Consider the following 19,717-nt stretch of genomic DNA (forward strand, 5'->3'; position numbering starts at 1 on the left):
ATATTGATAATAATATTATAATGTAATACAGGGGTCCCCAAACTAAGACCCGGGGTCCTCAAACTTTTAAAGCAGAGGGCCGGTCCACAATCCTTCAGACTGTGGAGGGGCCGAATTATCATTTCGAGAAAAAAAAAAAACGAACAAATTCCTATGCACACTGCACATGTCTTATTTGTAGTGCAAAACAACAACAACAATGAAAGAACAATACAATATTTAAAAATGAAAACAATTGTAACCAGCATAAACCTATCAGGATTTCAATGGGAAGTGTGGGCCTGCTTCTGGCCAATGAGATAGTCAAGTGAATTAGGATTGTTGTTATTGTTGTGTGCCTTCAAGTCATTTCAGACTTTGGGCGAACCTAAGCCTACAATTATTTATTTATTCATTTACTGCATTTATTTATTACATTTATATCCCGCCCTTCTCACCCTGAAGGGAACTCAGAGCAGCTATATGTACATACAATATATTATATTATTAGCATAGAACAATATTAGCATTATATATTACTATATTGAACTATTCCACTATACTGTAATATTATATGTAATATATAACATATAATTAATATTATTATATGGTATTATTATTAATATTATATTGTATAACATTATAATATTATTATCAATATTATATGTATATACAATATAATATATTATTAAAAATGATATAAAATATTACATTATAAAACTGAGGGCGGGGGCCAGGTAAATGACCTTGGAGAGCTGCATCCGGCCCCCAGGCCTTAGTTTGGGGACCCCTGCACTATACTATAATATTTTATGTAATATATAACATATAATTAATATTATTATATGGTATCAGTATTAGTATTATATTGTATAACATAATATTATTATCAATATTATATGCAAATACAATATATTATTAAAAATGATTTTAAAATATTATATTATAAAACTGAGGGCGGGGTCAGGTAAATGACCTTGGAGCGCCGCATCCGGCCCCCAGGCCTTAGTTTGGGGACCCCTGTATCTATATATATAAAATGATAAAGTTGTTTGCGCAGTGACTATAACAACAAAACTAAACATCCCAGAAATACGAAATTTGGCAACACAATGCAAAAGGCTTGCCTCCAGGTTACAACAACACAACCACACCACAAAACCACAATCCGGACCCACAAAACTCACAACAACGCATCATGCGATAACAACACAACTAAACGCCCCAGAAATACAAAACTTGGCAACACAATGCAAAAGCTTTGCCTCCCAGTTGTAACAACACAACCACACCACAAAACCACACAGGACCCACAAAACTCACAACAACGCATTGTGACTATAACAACACAACTAAACGCCCCAGAAATATGAAACTTGGCAACACAATGCAAAAGCCTTCCCTCCAGGTTGTAACAACACAACCACACCACAAAACCACAATCCGGACCCATAAAACTCACAACAACGCATCGTGACTATAACAACACAACTAAATGCCCCAGAAATATGAAACTTGCCACACAACTAAACACCCCAGAAATATAAAACTTGACAACACAATGCAAAAACCTTGCCTCCCGGTTGTAACAACACAACCACACCACAAAACCACAATCCGGACCCACAAAACTCACAACAATGCATCGTGACTATAACAACACAACTAAACGCCCCAGAAATACGAAACTTGGCACACAACTAAACGCCCCAGAAATACAAAACTTGACAACACAACACAAAAGCCTTGCCTCCCGGTTGTAACAACACAACTACACCACAAAACCACAATCTGGACCCACAAAACTCACAACAACGCATCGTGACTATAACACAACTAAACGCCCCAGAAATACAAAATTTGACAACACAACGCAAAAGCCTTGCCTCCCAGTTGTAAGAACACAACCACAACACAAAACCACAATCCGGACCCAAAAAACTCACAACAACGCATCGTGACTATAACAACACAACTAAATGCTCCAGAAATATGAAACTTGGCAACACAACATAAAAGCATTCCTGCCCGATTGTAACAACACAACCACACCACAAAACCACAATCCGGACCCACAAAACTCACAACAGTGCATCGTGACTATAACAACACAACGAAACGCCCCAGAAATACAAAACTTGGCACACAACTAAACGCCTCAGAAATACAAAACTTGACAACACAACACAAAAGCCTTTTCTCCCGGTTGTAACAACACAACTACACCACAAAACCACAATCCGGACCCACAAAACTCACAACAACGCATTGTGACTATAACAAATACAAAATTTGACAACACAACTCATCCACCTCCCCAATCCCTACATTCACACTTGGCCTCCAAAAAAACAATTACAATAATGACAATGAAAACAACAACAACAATAAGAATCAACACCATCACAGGCAAGAAACAGCCAGGCACTGAGGCTGAGAGGCCAGTCAGTGCTACACTGGGCCTCCAAAAAACAATACAGTAGCATCTAACTTTTCCAACCTTCATGACCACAACAACAACAACAATAATAAACACCTACACAGGCAAAACAAAAAAAGGACTATTGTACCACAATAAAAATATAACCCGCACTCAGCAGAATCAGACATTACAACTAACAACAAACCAAAGACAACAGGGATCTCAAGCAATTATCAATCAACACAAAAATTGAAGAAGGTAACAAACTTCAAATACTACTACTAATGTGAGTATAAAGAAGGTGGAGGTCACAGCATAAATACAACCTAATGTAGACTGACCAACACCACCAGACTAAGCCACAGCAACGCGTGGCCGGGCACAGCTAGTTACATTATAATATTATTATCAATGTTATTTGTATACACAATATATTATATTATTACCATATTATTCATTTACAATATTTCATTTACAATATTAGTAAATGAAAGAACAACACAATATTTAAAAATAAAAATAATTTTAACCAACATACTGTAAACTTATCAGGATTTCAGTGGGAAGTGTGGGCCTGCTTCTGGCCAATGAGATAATCAAGTGGGATTGTTGTGCCTTCAAGTCATTTCAGACTTTGGGCAAGCCCAAACTGAGGGCGGGGCCAGGTAAATGGCCTTGGAGGGCCGCATCCGGCCCCCCGGGCCTTAGTTTGGGGAACCCTGGTTTATAGGAACATGGAATGGCACTTTTGGAAGTGGTGGCAATTGGATATGACGATTGGGAGAGGGAGACAGAACAAGGGATCCAGTAGGTCAGCATGGGCTGGAGGAGACATCTAGTTTTCGTCATGTACATTTCCAGAATTCAGTTTATTAGATTAACCAGTTTCATTACTCCACAAACACCTTAGCTTACATGGCCCACAAATCATACGGTTCCCGGCTGTGATGTAAACACAAGAAGAATAGATTCAGAAGCCCTTTACCGTGGAGGAGAGTCAGGATGTGTGATGTTGACCTGAGATAGCGTCTCCATGTAGGAACTGAAATAAAATGCTGGGGAGAATTCCTCAATGCAGCTGGGCCTCAGTTCTCCGATTGAGCCACCGCCATAAGAGAAGCAATCTGGAGCTGGAGGAAAGCCATAGAGAGCAATCCTATTTTTATTGGTTTTACAGTAGAGTCTCGCTTATCCAACGTTCTGGATTATCCAACGCATTTTTGTAGTCAATTTTTTTCAATACATCGTGATATTTTGGTGCTAAATTCGTAAATACAGTAATTACTACATAGCATTACTGTGTATTGAACTACCTTTTCTGTCAAATTTGTTGTATAACATGATGTTTTGGTGCTTAATTTGTAAAATGATAACCTAATTTGATGTTTAATAGGCTTTCCCTTAATCTCTCCTTATTATCCAACATATTCACTTATCCAACGTTCTGCCGGCCTGTTTACGTTGGATAAGTGAGACTCTACTGTATTTCTAAAATGATTGGTGCACACACTCCTTTTTTAACCAAGTCCTTTTATAGCAATTATGGGATATGTTATGAAATAAGTTTAAAAAATTAAGTAAATGCTCTCTGGACTATGAGCCAGGGCTTCAGATTCTCACTTGGCCATGAAAACTCAAGACGACAACAATGGCAAATCACTTCTGAACAAATCTAGCCAGGAAAATACCGGGGTAGTTGATGCCAAGTTGTTGCCATTCTTTCTCAATATACCCCATGCATATATGTGTTTCCCCGAAAATAAGACAGTGTCTTATATTATTTTTTACTCCCAAAGATGCACTAGGTCTTATTTTCAGGGGATGTCTTATTTTCCATGAAGAAGAATTCACATTTATTGCTGAACCAAAAAAATGAACATTTATTCTATACTGTACAGTAGTTGTCATCACAAACCAACATAACTAAACCAGACAAACTGTGACTCCTGTCAAGAATTTCTTGTTACTACCATTATTTCCATATACAACTGGTATGTACATTTACCAATCCTGCATGCTGTGGTGTTTTGTTTGGTGGGCACCGGGCATGCTTCCAAACAATAACTTTGCTAGGTCTTACTTTTGGGGGAGGCCTTATATTTATCAATTCAGCAAAACCTCTACTAGGTCTTATTTTTTGGGGATGTCTTATTTTTAGGGAAACAGGGTGTATATATATATATATATCAGCATATGCAAATTTTATGCAAATTATAATCATTCTTGATGTTGCATTCTATCTTTTTAGCTGACAGGTAAGAATCCACTCAATCCTGCCTAATGGTGATGTCCCACATTGCCACTGCTACATCCAATTCTTGGGGCCGGGCTGTGGCGCAGGCTGGTGAGCAGCCTGCTGCAATAAATCACTCTGACCATGAGGTCATGAGTTCGAGGCCAGCCCGTGGTGGGGTGAGCACCCGTCAATTAAAAATAAAAAAATAGCCCCTGCTCATTGCTGACCTAGCAACCCAAAAGGTAGTTGCATCTATCAAGTAGGAAATAAGGTACCACTTATAAAAGTGGGGAGGCAAATTTAACTAATTTACGATGTTGGAATGAGGAAGTGCGGTCAGAATGGATGATCAGGCAGGCCCCTACCCTCCTCTCCTTCCGTAGGAGCTTAAAAACCTGGCCCTTTCAAAAGGCCTTTGATACTTAATTTGGTGTCGGACTGATCGATCTGCCCATTTTATAATAGCCCCATTCTCGAGGTGTTGCCAATGCTATATTGCACTTTGTCCATTTCAATTGTGAAATTACCTTCCCCAATTCAGCCCATTTCGGCACATGTTGCACTTTGCCTGGGTTCTATGAATTAGTCTCCAGTGTTAATATTGTATGTTTTATGTTGATTTTAACGATTGTTTTTACTGTAATTGATGTTTTTATTGGATAACTGTTTTATTGCTGTGTTTTGATATTTGATTGTTTTATCGGGCAAGGTCCCATGTAAGCCGCCCCGAGTCCCTTCGGGGAGATGGGGCGGGGTATAAAAATAAAATTATTATTATTATTATGAAGCAGCTGCTCCCCCCTGTGGCCAGAATCGAACATCCCCTCAGGAGAAGGTTAAATTGCCTCTGCATCTGTCTCTGTCTCTGTTCTATGTGTATATGGGCATTGAATGTTTGCCCTATATGTATATAATGTGATCTGCTCTGAGTCCCCTTCGGGGTGATAAGGGCGGAATATAAATACTGCAAATAAATAAATAAATAAATAAATAAATAAATAAATAAATGTCCTTAGTAGGCCAGCAACAGAACAATAAAGAAGCAGAAATTAGAGATATTGTATTGATATTTTGATACTGATACATATAGGAGGCTTTGAACAGCTGTCTTACTGTAGCTCACATCCCTCTGCAGTTGGAGATGTCGAAAACACCGTTTTTTTCGTAGGCTGCCGACGATGATGGCTACACAGGAGAGGAAGAGCACCAAGCCAATCACGACCCCAGCTACCAACACAGACGAATCTGGCATGCTCACGCAGCCAATGGCTGCCGTGTAATGGGTAAACACGTTGATGGGGCTGGTTTTGTTTAGATGAATTTCTGCAGAAGAGAGAACACCACAAAGTAAAATAGTTCAAAGGATACTACACTGCAGGAAAACATGCTCTAAAGTGCAACTACAGTAGAGTCTCACTTATCCAACACTCGCTTATCCAACGTTCTGGATTATCCAACGCATTTTTGTAGTCAATGTTTTCAATATATCGTGATATTTTGGTGCTAAATTAATAAAAACAGTAATTACTACATAGCATTACTGCGTATTGAACTACTTTTTCTGCCAAATTTGTTGTCTAACATGATGTTTTGGTGCTTAATTTGTAAAATCATAACCTAATTTGATGTTTAATAGGCTTTTCCTTAATCTCTCCTTATTATCCAACATATTCGCTTATCCAACATTCTGCCAGCCTGTTTATGTTGGATAAGTGAGACTCTACTGGATTAGACACAGCTTGGAAAAGTTATTTTCTTTGACCAGAACTCTCAAAAACTGCCATAGACACTGACTATACTGGTTGTGGGATTCTGGGGCTTGATATTTTGGTGCTATATTCGTAAATACAATAATTACTACATAGCATTACTGCCTATTGAACTACTTTTTCTGTCAAATTTCTTGTATAACATGATGTTTTGATGCTTAATTTGTAAAATCATAACCTCATTTGATGTTTAATAGGCTTTTCCATAATCCCTCCTTATTATCCAACATATTCGCTTATCCAACGTTCTGCCGACCCGTTTATGTTGGATAAGTGAGACTCTACTGTATATGGTATTTCAAAATCCAAAACACTTCTGGCTCCAACCATTTCAGATAAGGGATTTCTCAACTTGTACAACGTTTGTGTGCATGTTGGTGGGAGGCTCCAACTGGTATCAAACCTTTTACTATGATTAGATTTTGCATAATTTACAAATCAATTTAAGAGGAAAACCCGCTTTACAATAAGGAGGTGCAAATAAATTCTATTCTTACTTTTTCCTCATATTAGACGTCGACGGAGTGGGCTCAGGGGCGAGTGACTTCTCGTAGAGCGCTGCTCTAAGTCTCGCGGCCCTATTTTTTCTTGCTTGAGCCGTTAGGGCTAGGCAATATTCTTACTATTTCCTCATATTAGATAGATGTGCTATATAAAGTTCTCCTAATCTCTTCCCAGTGACTCATATAATCTCACATAAGGTGTACATTTCCTTGGAAAAGTTCTATTTTATCAGGTATATGATTAACCCCAAAACTCAGCTGACAAAGAAAAAGAAAATCTACCCAACTGTTAAAAAAAGAAGGGATTGCAATGGCTGCAAATTGATTGAAAGAGGAAGGCTAATATATTAATTCATGAGCCTTGCCATAATGACTGCTGGTGATATTAGTTATGGCCTCATTTCCTCTGATGGATCTGGAACTGAATGGCATTTAAACTACTCCAGTGCAGATGAGATGGATATCATTGGTGAACAATGAGCTCCTTGTAATTTATCTCACGCTACTTTGCTATGATCTCCAAATTATTCCGCATTTATTGAGCTCTGTAGCAAGGAACATAGACTTGATTCTTTGGAAGAAAGCTCACGCTGTATTTGCCGCATGGTCAGCTGTATATAAATGCCAATCCCTGAATGGAAGGGGGAAAGATATTTTGCCTGGCATAGGAACAATCTAATTTTTTATCTTTCACTTTGAAGGAAACAAAGCCAAAAATATGGGATTATTACCCAAATTCTTCTGCATACACATTAGCAAAGCTAGCATAGGCTCATGGACTAAAAGTCAATCAAAATAGTTTATTGTACGGGCCCAAGGCCATGACAAAAAGCAACGCATGCACACAATAGTACCCTCAGAGCAATAGACTCCAATGATACTGAGCAGAAGCCATAATCATGCTTCCGCAAGGAGTTAAAACAATGCCAGTTAACAGTAATTAAAAAAAAAAAATTGCGAAAAAGTTCACATATAGATGCATATTGTGAGTCCACTTAACCCTTTGAGTCTCCTCGGCAGTTGATGGCAATTTTATCTAATTCTATCTTTCTGATCTTTTTTGCAGATAGAGCAAATAGGGCTACTTTGTGAGTTACATAGTTGTTTGTGTCACTCAGCAGAAAATACACCGTTTCTGCTAAGCAATTCCCTTTACCATGCGTCAGCAGGGATTCCAGGTGTCTTTCTCTTGGGGCACTATACAATGGACAAACTAACATGTAATGCACAATGTCTTCTACCTGACTTTGGCCACAGATACATAGTCTATTTTCCCATGGCACATTATGATAGCGAGCATCTAACACTGCGGTAGGCATTACTTGGAATCGCAGCTCAGTAAAGGCAATTCTTAAGGACAGTGGCTTGAGCTTAATCATATATCTGGCTCTGAAATGTTCAGTTTTTAAAAAAGGGAATCACGGGGAGAATTTTGAATTTCTGGTTGATTGCAAAGTCCTTCTTGAATCAATCCAAAATAGCCAGTCTCTTAGTTGCCTCTTATTCATGTCCAGGGCAGAATTCAATTCAGGAAGATTGTAGTTGAGTAGGAGGTTTTCTAGGCCAAATTTCTTGTGTTGCCAATTCCTTTCTAGGGCTGGGGAACTTAGCGCTTATTCCCCGTCCCTGAACATGGAAAGGAAGGAAGGAAGGAAGGAAGGGAGGGAGGGAGGGGGGAAGGGAGGGAGGGAGGATGGAAGGAGGGAGGGCAGGCAGACGGGCAGGCAGGCCCATTTGGGGTATTGTTCTGAGGATACTACTTGCAGCTAAAAGGCCAAATGTATGGGTCTGGGAGCAAATCAAGCTTCAACTCTCCTATATATATTAATAAATGGAAGGAAATATGGAATAAAAAAATAAAATTTACCACTGCTACTGAAATCCAGGAAAACTGGTATAAATTATTCTACAGATGGTATTACACCCCAACAACAACAACAACAACAACTCTTTATTGATTAGTCAGTTTTGACCATATCAAAACATATAAAACATACAAAATGTACACCCTTACCCATACATACAGTAAAATCATGTAAAACAGTAAAACCATGTAAAAAGAAGGCATCCTGGCCTACTAGCCTACCAACCCACTCCTCGGTAGTTGTGCAAGTACAGAATAAAAAGATTAAAATTAAGATGAATTATTCCCTTAAGGTAAGGTTTAAGCGGGGACAAGGGTAAGTAAAACTAGTAGCTTGTCCATAGTAAAATTTTAAATTTGGGTTTTGTTATTGGCATTAATATCATAGCTGTCCGCTTCCATCTTCTCGCGGATGGCCAGCGCTTTTTGTGTAAAAAGGGTCAGTTTTAAAATGGAGTTTTTATCTGTACCCCGCAGAAGGATGTGCAGTTTCTCCTTAGTCTCTAAATGGGTGTGGTTCTCAAGCAGAGGTTCTAAATAGAAAGATCGAATCCTATTGTACACATTATTATACACATTAATAATAGACATATCCAACGTTTGAAATACCTCTATGACATTAAGATGGCAAGACTAGAAAAGACTACCGAAAAAGAAAATTATGACGGTAGATCCCAAGACGACAATGGGAAGTCATTTTTTTCTTATTTTTATTTATTTTTATTTATTTTTTCTGTTTTATTATTATTATTATTTTGTTGAACTCTCTCTCTTACTTATTCAATCCTTGGTTTTCATCTTGTACTTTAACCTCTCTAATCTTTCACCAATGTTTTCCTAGCTTTCACTGTATACATTACTTATATATTACAATAAAAATCACTATTAAAAAAAAAGCTTCAACTCTCCTTGGAAGATGTGTGTGAGTCCACACAGTACCTTTATCCCAGGAGCTCCCGGTTCAACATTTAATGAAGTTTATGACACACATAAACTTTTGCCATGTAATCAACTTTCCCCATGTTTTTATGATAAAATCAATGAGGAACAGACATGTATAACCCAGGAACATCACCCGTTGTTCCCAGGCACAAGTACATGACCAAACCTATCTGGACAGATAGCTATACAGCCTCTGAATGATGATAATAATGACAAAGTTCTGTTCCTGGCTTGAAATTGTCAGTTCCTGCTTAATGGTGTAGTCCTGACTTTGCAAAGTAGTGGTCCTACTCCAAAAACTTTGTTTGTGTGCCACAAACTTCATTAAACAAATGAAGGACAAAGTTTTCGCCCTCTAGCCAACTTTCACCATCTATTCAGGATAAAAGCAATGAGGATGACTCAGGAACAAAACTTGTATGAACAATGTGCATATTTGCATCTGCGCATGTAAAGCTGTTTTTTTTAAAAAAAAATGCCGAAATTTCCAGCAGACATCCCACGGCAGCAATCTTGAAGGTTTCGAAATCCCGTAATAAAGCAGCAATTCTGGATGTCGCAGGAAGAAATCCCAGGACCAAGAGGTTTGTGTGCGGACCTGTTCTCAGGTCCTGGGTTTTTCTGTCCTACCTATTAAACCCGCAATTTAGTGCTGTCTGGAAGCACCCTACATTGGGGTTGCTACAACTCTGGACATATTGTAAGATGGTGTAACTCATTACAAAAGGTTTAGAACAGTGGTTCTCAACCTGGGGTCCCCAGATGTTTTTGGTCTACAACTCCCAGAAATCCCAGCCAGTTTACCAGCTGTTAGAATTTCTGGCACCTGCAGGCCAAAAACATCTGGGGAACCCAGGTTGAGAACCACTGGTTTAGAAAGTGATTAAGTTCTGAAGGGCCTGGGACAGCTTCCAGGGATAAAGCATGGCCCTTTCTCCCATCATAAGCTTGGATTGGTTTAGGGCCCTCGTAAAACTGAATAAATGAAGGCTGACCACCAGCTATGAATGGTGAGCCATGGGATCCTGCCACTGATGTTTGTCCTTTTAAGAATAAACACTGCTGTTATAGAAAAATCACATGAACCCCAGCGAAAACATTACTTGACAGCGGTGTTCCCTGGAACAGTGTCAACCCCTGGGACCATCCAGACAGGCCCAAAATGCGGGACGTGCTTTGGTTTTTATGGGAGGTGTCCAAGGTTTCCCTGGTTTATTCTATATTAATTAAATACCGCATTATTGTCTTGTTTCCAGTATCTTGCATATGTTATTGTGGCTGCTGTTGTAAGAAATGTTAAGATTTTTTCCTCATTAGTACCAGGGGATATTTTAGAAATTCCTAATAAATATGTTTCTGGTAATTTTGGGATTTTTATTCCTAATTTTTTTTGGATGTTTTCGTGTATAAAATTCCAGAATTCTCTTGCCTTCTTACAAGTCCACCACATGTGGTGATAGGTTCCTTCTTCTTCTGTGCATTTCCAACATTTGGTATTTGTAGATTTATTAATCATTCCTAATTTTAACACACCAGAAGCACATGAGTAAAGGCTTCATGGCTGCCAGAGACCTTTTAAAGTAAGTTTTAGGGGGTAAATTGGGGGCTTTGCAGTGGCTTCATGCTATCCCAACTTCAATTGGGATAGCATGTAGCCACCCTAGGAGGGAAATCCTGGGCATGTGGGAGAAAGTGGGGACTAGAACTCGTGCCGAAGCGGGTTACTTTAACCCATTTCAGCGCAGGTTTTAGTAATGTGTGGAAGGACCTCCAAAGTCATTGTCTGCCAGCCTCAAGAAAACACACAGAAAAAAAAGGAAGAATTGTACCTAGTGGACACAAATTTAGTGTTGGTCCCTGGCACATTAGGGGGAAAAACCCATTGCTGCTCTCCCTCAGAAGATTGTCTGAGACACACTGCTATAGACAACAACTCCCATTTTTCTTTTCCTCGCATACCCCTCTCCCACTTTGTACAGGAAACCTGCACCATATTCAAAATTGTGGTTTCTCAACAATACCAGACTGAGAGACACAACCTTCTGTTTTCAGTGCTGACAAAACAGTTTCTTTAAATATTTCTACCATTATTGAAATCAGCTAGTGTATCATGAGCTTAAGAAAGCCACCCTGGTCCATTTCAGTGGCCTAACAATATGTTCTTCCCTTAATGCTTTTGACCCATTTCTTCTAAAAATAAACGAGCAGCATAATAAGCAACACAACCATTCTAATAATCCACCCAGCATCTTGCAATACACACACACCCTAGGGACACACACACATACATATATACACAGATACAAGCATCTTACACAGCTGTTGCTGTGATATGTTACCAAGCCAACATTAATCTGGGAAGAGGACTGTTACCAGCTTTCATCGCAACCCTGATTAATCATCTTTAAAGACATACCTGTCTTTCCTGTTAAAGCTGTCATTGCAACTTACATGTTTGAAGCAAGAGCTGTTCCATCAGGATTTTAAAAAAAGAACTGATTTCTGTCTTTGATCATTGTTTAGATTTTGACTATAGACTTTATTTTCAATGGATCAACCCAGGAGGCTATGGGGTTGTGTGCCTAAGCACTCTTACCTGGGAATGCAGGTAAGTACAAATGTACTGACCAATCTTAACTTGGGATACACAGGGAACTTTGTGAAGAATGGGAAAAGAGTAATGCAGCACAACCCCTCATCCATGCCTCTACGTTCATACAACAAAAAGCTCCAGCTACTCCAGAAAACAGCCAGGCTTTGAGACTGCAAAGCTATTCACTGCTATTCCATAAGGATTCCCATAAGCCACAGCAACGCGTGGCCGGGCAAAGCTAGTACATTATAAATGTTATGATTGAGCCTCATGGCTCTGCTACTGGGAAGCGTGGGCGTAAGACTCCTCGAGAGTCAGATACTCTCGAGGAGCGAGAAAGAAAGAGGCTGCGAGATATCTTTGCAGAACCATCTGACGAGGATTCTTTTGAGGGGTTTACAGAGAGAATGGAGGAAGAGGTGGTGAGCTCGGAAGAGGATGAGATGGATTGGACTCGGGTAAGGGAGGAATTGGGTGCCACTGGCAATGATGGGATGGAAGATGATTGGGGACCTTCAGGACTAGACCCATGGACAAGCTGGAGGGATGGGACGGGATCCACAGCTGGGGATGCTGTGGGGCGTAGTCAGAGGTGTTCCAGCTCTGATGAGGAAAGTGATGAGGAAACGCCTGGGTTAAGGAGGGCAGCTGATAGTGATGAGGACTTGTAACTGGCATAAAATGGGGTTTGGGAGCAATTGCAAATTGCGTTGGGCAAGGTAATCTGGACGAACGCTTGGGATCTGTGTGGGACGTTTTCCTGAAGACGGGTGTGTTTCGTGTGCTGACTACGTAAGTTGTTTTGGAATTTGGGTTCAGACGGCGGGAGGAATTGTGTGGGCTTTTGTTTGTGCAACCTCTGCTTAATCTCAATAGCTTTGACCTTCCGTCGTCTTCTTGACGGACGCCATCTGCTACTCTGGATTTACGGACTGAACTGACTACGGGCTCGGATTCTCCTACCTGGACTTGGTGAACTACAAACGTCTGCTTCTGCCTTACGACCTTCGGAAAGAACTGGGACTACGCTACTGCTTCAATCCTCGGCTGTTGTGTTTGTATTGGAACCTTGCCTGCTGTGTGGAGGAGTAACTTCTAAGTTACTCAAAACATAGTGCTGGCAGCAGAGAAGCATCTGCTGCCAATTAGTTTCATTCTTTTGAACTCTTTGTTCACCAGTTTCTGTTTTGTTTATTCTCAGGCTGAAGCAAGCTGTTTTGATTTTGTCCGGATTAAACTCCGGTTTAATCCGGTTTATCTTTTGAATGTTTTTCTTGCCCCTTTTTGCTTTTTAAGGCCAGTGTTGCCTAGCCCTTGTCTTTTACGGGCATTTTGAGTTCTGTAAATCCAATAAACTCTGTTATCTTTGATTCTGTGGCGTTCTGTCCTTGACAATAAATGTACCCTCAATTTACTTCGGATCCAATAAATACCGCCCAAACAGTGCCCATTAACTTAAAAAACCCAATAATTTTGTATCCTGCCCTATCTCCCCATGAGGACCAAGCCAGCCACACCTGGAAGCTCACCAAATTCTGTCACCTGGAAGCTGCCGTATTTGTTTCTCCATTACGAACATTAGAATGATCTCGCTTTCCACACCAAAACAAATTATGTAAAAATAATGAAATATGTAAATATGCATGCTACAGCAGTAAGAATCTTAGTTGTGAATTGGGAAGAGGACTCTGAACGCATTGCACTTTATTCAGAAGATGGCCAATAAGATGGTTAAAGATCAGTAAGCCAAGGTCTGTGAGGAACAGTTTAGGGAGTTTCACCTAAGCATTAAGGAGAACTTCCTGATGATAAGGACTGGTTGAGAATGTTTATAGGATGGTGGACTCACCTTCTGTGGAGGTCTCTGAACAATCGGATAACCACATTTTATGAGTGTTTTAATGTGCATTCCAGTGTGGAAGAAGGTTGGCATAGATGGCTCCTGCGGTCTTTTTCATCTTTATGATTCACATTCCTCCTTCAGCCATGTATGCTCATGGGTCTGTCTCTCTTAGACCAAGAGACCTCTCAAAGTTATTATGAAGATAGGTATTTTTCTATATTTGAGTGCGTAAGGGAGAAATATGCTTTGAGATCTCTGGAGGAAAGATGAGAGAGAAAACAATCCATGATGGGTATACATGCCATATCTTGAATTCCCTTTTGAAAAATATCTTCTCCAAGCTCTGGTGCAGGCAGCTTACAAGGAGGGGGGGGGGGGGGGGGAAGACAGGTCCCCAAATGCCCGAGACCCCATCTGCACCGCCATATAATCCAGTTTCTGAATTCAGATTATCGGCTTTGAACTGGTTTGTATGGAAGTGTAGACTCATTTTTTTATCATATCAGAGGTGACTTGAGAACACACTGCAAGTAGCTTCTACAGAGATGTTGCCCAGGGGGTGCCTGGATAATAATAGTAATAATAATAATAATAATAATAATAATAATAATAATAATAATGATAATAATCTGCTTCGTCTGAAGTCAAAAATCAGAAACTCCTCAAAGCACAGCAGAAAAAAAACCAGTACAAGAAAACCGCACTACAAACTAGAGCTGACAGCTGGCACAACAAAACATTGCATGGAAAGTTCCTTGACAAAATTGAAGGAAAAGCTGATAAGAAGACCTGGCTCTGGCTCACAAATGGGACCCTGAAGAAGGAGACAGAAGGCCTGATCCTTGCAGCCCAGGAGCAAGCCATCAGAACAAAGGCAATTAAGGCCAAGATCGAAAAATCAGCTGATGACCCAAAATGCAGACTGTGCAAGGAAGCTAATGAAACCATTGATCATATCCTCAGCTGCTGTAAGAAAATCGCACAGACAGACTACAGAGGCACAACTATGTGGCCCAAATGATTCATTGGAACTTATGCCTCAAGTACCACCTGCCATCAGTAAATAACTGGTGGGATCACAAACCTGCAAAAGTATTGGAAAATGAACATGCAAAAATACTGTGGGACTTCCGAATCCAGACTGACAAAGTTCTGGAACACAACACACCAGACATCACAGTTGTGGAAAAGAAAAAGGTTTGGATCATTGATGTTGCCATCCCAGGTGACAGTCGCACTGACGAAAAACAACAGGAAAAACCCAGCCGCTATCAGGACCTCAAGATTGAACTTCAAAGACTCTGGCAGAAACCAGTGCAGGTGGTCCCGGTGATGATCGGCACATTGGGTGCCATGCCAAAAGATCTTAGCTGGCATTTGGAAACAATAGACATTGACAAAATTACGATCTGCCAACTGCAAAAGGCCACCCTACTGGGATCTGTGCACATCATCCGAAAATACATCATAGTCCTAAACGCTTGGGAAGTGTTCGACTTGTGATTCTGTGATACGAAATCCAGCATATATATCTTGTTTGCTGTGTCATACAATAATAATAATAATAATAGTAATAGTAATAATAATAATAATAATAATAATAATAATAATAATAATAATAATACTTATTTGTAGACTGCCCTATCTCTCCGAAGGGACCCAGAGTTACATCAGGACAAACCATATAAAAGCAACTTAACTCTAAAACTGCAACAATTAAAACTTAAATAACAAATAGGGGTATAACACTAAATAAAGGACGACAGCTAAGAACGACAGCTAAAAACATTAGAAAAAGAACTTTTTTGTTGAAGAAAAATACAGGCAAGATAATGAAAAGAACGAATTGGGACGATCTTCAGGACTATCTGGATAATTTGAGAAAATGATGATTACGAGAGACAATTTTGCTATTTTTTTCTCTCCTTAGCAAGAAAAAAATATTATTGAATAATAAGAAAATATTATCCAAGAAGATGGAATGGAAGTCATATTTTTTTTGCTTTTTTTTGTGTGTGGGTATATTTTTGTAGATTGTAGACTTTTACCTTTCTCTCTTTTCCCTACTTTTCTATACCTTGGTTGTTCTCACTCTTTCGATGTAGTATAAAAAATTTAATAAAATTCTTTTTAAAAAAAAACCATTAGAAAAAGATGACAAGTTATGCTACAACCAGCGTGCTGAAGTCAGTTCCAGTCTTTAGAAGATTTAACATATTTAGGTGAAAGTATAAGTCAGGCATATTAGTTTTCCTACTCAAATTTTCCTCAAATCGCCAATCTTCAGATCAGCAACACAACTTTCAGGTTAACAGTTCAGCCAGCACAACCCATTGTGCCATCACAGCTTCAAGGAGACTCATATAATCCAGTTCAAAGCAGAGAAACTGGATTAAGAAACCGGGTTATATTTATTTATTTATTATTCAGACTTATGTGCCACCACTCCCCTAGGGCTTGGGGTGGCTTACAAGAACAGGCTAAAATCAAACATCTTAAAAACATCTTAAAAGCATCCTAAAAGCACCTTTTAAAACATCAATAACAGAACTGTAGATCCAGAGCAGTGTAGATCCAGCCTGAGGCAGGCAGTTGATTCGAGCTGTGACTCTTGAAAAACAGGAAGAGAATGCCTTGTTCTTTCCTTCTAGACTACTAAAATCTTTTACCTATACAAAGTATATTTATACAACTAAAAGAAAATCTGCTCATTGTGTCATTATGGCTTCTAATAACGGATAACCTAATCCTTCAAGACTGGACAGTGTTCCCAGATTTCAGTTTTTTTGGGTATGTTTATATCAACAAGGTCTAGAAACGAATGAAACAAATGAAAGTAGAGGTTCTCACGTTCCTCAACTTGTGTTACATCTCAAGCTCTGTGTATGATCTCCCATGTACAGAACTACAGTTTGGGCTGACATCTAAATATGAATATTCCATATACAGTAGAGTCTCGCTTATCCAAGCCTCTGGATAATCCAATTTTTGTAGTCAATGTTTTCAATATATCGTGATATTTTGGTGCTAAATTCATAAATACAGTAATTACAACATAACATTACTGCGTATTGAACTACTTTTTCTGTCAAATTTGTTGTATAACATGATGCTTTGGTGCACCCGGGCTGTGGTGCAGGCGGGAGAGCAAGCCAGCTGCAATTAACTGCAATGAATCACTCTGACCAGGAGGTCATGAGTTCGAGGCCCGCTCGGAGCCTATGTTTGTTTGTCTTTGTTCTATGTTAAAAGGCATTGAATGTTTGCCTATATGTGTAATGTGATCCGCCCTGAGTCCCCTTCGGGGTGAGAAGGGCGGAATATAAATGCCGTAAATAAATAATTTGTAAAATCATAACCTAATTTGATGTTTAATAAGTTCTTCCTTAATCCCTCCTTATTATCCAAGATATTCGCTTATCCAAGCTTCTGCCAGCTCATTTAGCTTGGATAAGTAAGACTCTACTGTATTTTCAGCTTTCCAAAGATGCTGAAATACTATGTGAACCCGATACAATTTGACAAGTTTAATTCTACATTTTACCACTCTCATGACTTTGACTCTTCCTATTTGTCCTTGCCAGTAGTTATTGACTACATTATTAATTCACATCCATTCTATTCATCATCCCGGTGTCCTACCGAGACCTACCTTCACATTTGCTTCACATCAATACATCCCCGCTCAAGTGCAATTTCAACCTCAACTTTTCAATCAAGCCCTTAGAGAAAAGATAAGAGTGGCGAACATGAAGATGGCTGGGAGAGATAAAATGCTTTCTCCTAATTAGTAGCAACTCAAAGGCTATTCCAAGGAACAAAGCTGTTAGGTTTCTCTCTTTTTTGGTGGACAAATATAAGCAAAGGGATTCTTGATATGCTGGAAAATAAATTGAGGGAAGCAAGCAGCTACAATCTCCAAATCTCTCACTCAAAAGGCACTGTGCTATGAATCAAAAATCCCATTCCACAGTTCCATAAAGAACTCTGTAGAAGTACTAAATGAAACATGTATCCTGTGGAAGTACTGACTCTCAGGTTAGATCTACACTGTCGCATAATCTACCGTATATATTCAAAGATAAGCCGAGTTTTTCAGCCCTTATTTATGAGCTGAAAAAGCCTCCCCTGGCTTATAATCGGGTCAAGGTTGGCAAGGGAGCCTGCAAGCTATTGCTTGCAATATGTGATCTATTTCTCTCTTCTCCCTTATCAGTGTGTTTTCTTTTGCAAAGCCTCCCTTGCTCTTAATCAAGAGAAAAACACCCTTGCAAGTCAGGAAGAAGAAAAATATATATTCATTAATCTTATGAAAGTATTTTCCCCTGAAATATTTGTTAAACTCTCCTACAGATATATAGGCATTAACCCCTTGCAAGCTTTTGCCATCTCTATGTACCTTTATATGTGTATCTATCTATATACATTAATTTTATATATGAATTTCCCCTCATATGTTTGCAGGTCTTTGCAAATCCTTTATACATATAGATCCATGTACCTGTGTATCTGTAGCCATACATGTACATTATTTTTATATATGAATTTACCCTCATATGTTTGCAAGTCTCTGCAAATCTATATATATAAAAGGGTAATGGAATCACGGCACCGGACATAACAACTAAACTAAATGCCCCACAACCTCGAAAATTGACAGCACAACCTCTCATCCACGCCTCTACGTTCATACAACAAAAAGAAAAGAAAAATTAAGTCTTAGCCACAGCAACGCGTGGCCGGGCACAGCTAGTATCTATATAAAGAGAGATGTCTGGATAGATATGAATATATTCTTATCTACCTATATATAGGGCTTGCAAATATTACAGGGGGGGAATGAACACACAAATATATATAGACATGTCTAGATAGATATGTATGTATATGTATGTATGTGTGTAGCTTGCAAATATTGTAGGGGAAATGCACACACACACACACACACACACACACACACACACAGAGGAGATTTGCAAACATTTCGGGGGAAATGCATATGTGAAATTAGTATATATAATTATAGATCTATATCTAGCTCTGTATTGTTTATATAAGCATTGAATGTTTGCCTGTTACTATGCTGGTAGCCGGCCTGAGTCCCCATGGGGAGATAGGGTGGGATCCAAATGAAGTTTTATTATTATTATTATTATTATTATTATTATTATTATTATTAGGTTATTATTGATACCATATTGTTTTTGTTGCCCCTGCTTTTCCACTTATACAGCTAGTTTATTGTTTTTCTTTGAAATACGGTAAATATTCAAAAACATTTACCGTATATACTCGAGTATAAGCCGACTTGAATATAAGCTGAGGCACCTAATTTTACCACAAAATACTGGGATAACTTATTGACTCGAGTATAAGCCGAGGGTGGGAAATGCAGCAGCTATGGGTAAATTTCAAAATAAAAATAGATACCAATAAAATTTCATTAATCGAGGCATCAGTAGGTTAAATGTTTTTGAATATTTACCGTATTCAAACTATGGATACATTAAATGCCTAAGCATGACCATATTGTCTAGTAATGGATGACTAGCAATTTTGTTTTCTC

General features: G+C 39.0%; 1 protein-coding gene across 4 annotated transcripts in view; it reads right to left on the minus strand.

Annotated features, from left to right (window-relative positions):
- bean1 (brain expressed associated with NEDD4 1) overlaps window positions 1-19,717 on the minus strand; it is a 44,874-nt gene that overhangs the window by 9,934 nt on the left and 15,223 nt on the right. For 2 of the 4 annotated variants that reach the window (XM_062961898.1, XM_062961897.1), the window contains exons 4-5: window positions 5,751-5,960; window positions 3,387-3,531 (exon numbers count right to left, since the gene is read on the minus strand). In XM_062961898.1, the coding sequence (XP_062817968.1) occupies window positions 3,387-3,531; window positions 5,751-5,960 (355 nt within the window). Of the gene's footprint in view, window positions 1-3,386; window positions 3,532-5,750; window positions 5,961-14,157; window positions 14,407-17,803; window positions 17,874-19,717 lie in introns of all 4 variants that reach the window. The other 2 variants (XM_062961899.1, XM_062961900.1) reach the window with 2 other exon arrangements.

This window comes from Anolis carolinensis, unplaced genomic scaffold (genome assembly GCF_035594765.1).
Source record: "Anolis carolinensis isolate JA03-04 unplaced genomic scaffold, rAnoCar3.1.pri scaffold_9, whole genome shotgun sequence".
In the NCBI taxonomy this organism is placed as follows: domain Eukaryota; kingdom Metazoa; phylum Chordata; class Lepidosauria; order Squamata; family Dactyloidae; genus Anolis; species Anolis carolinensis.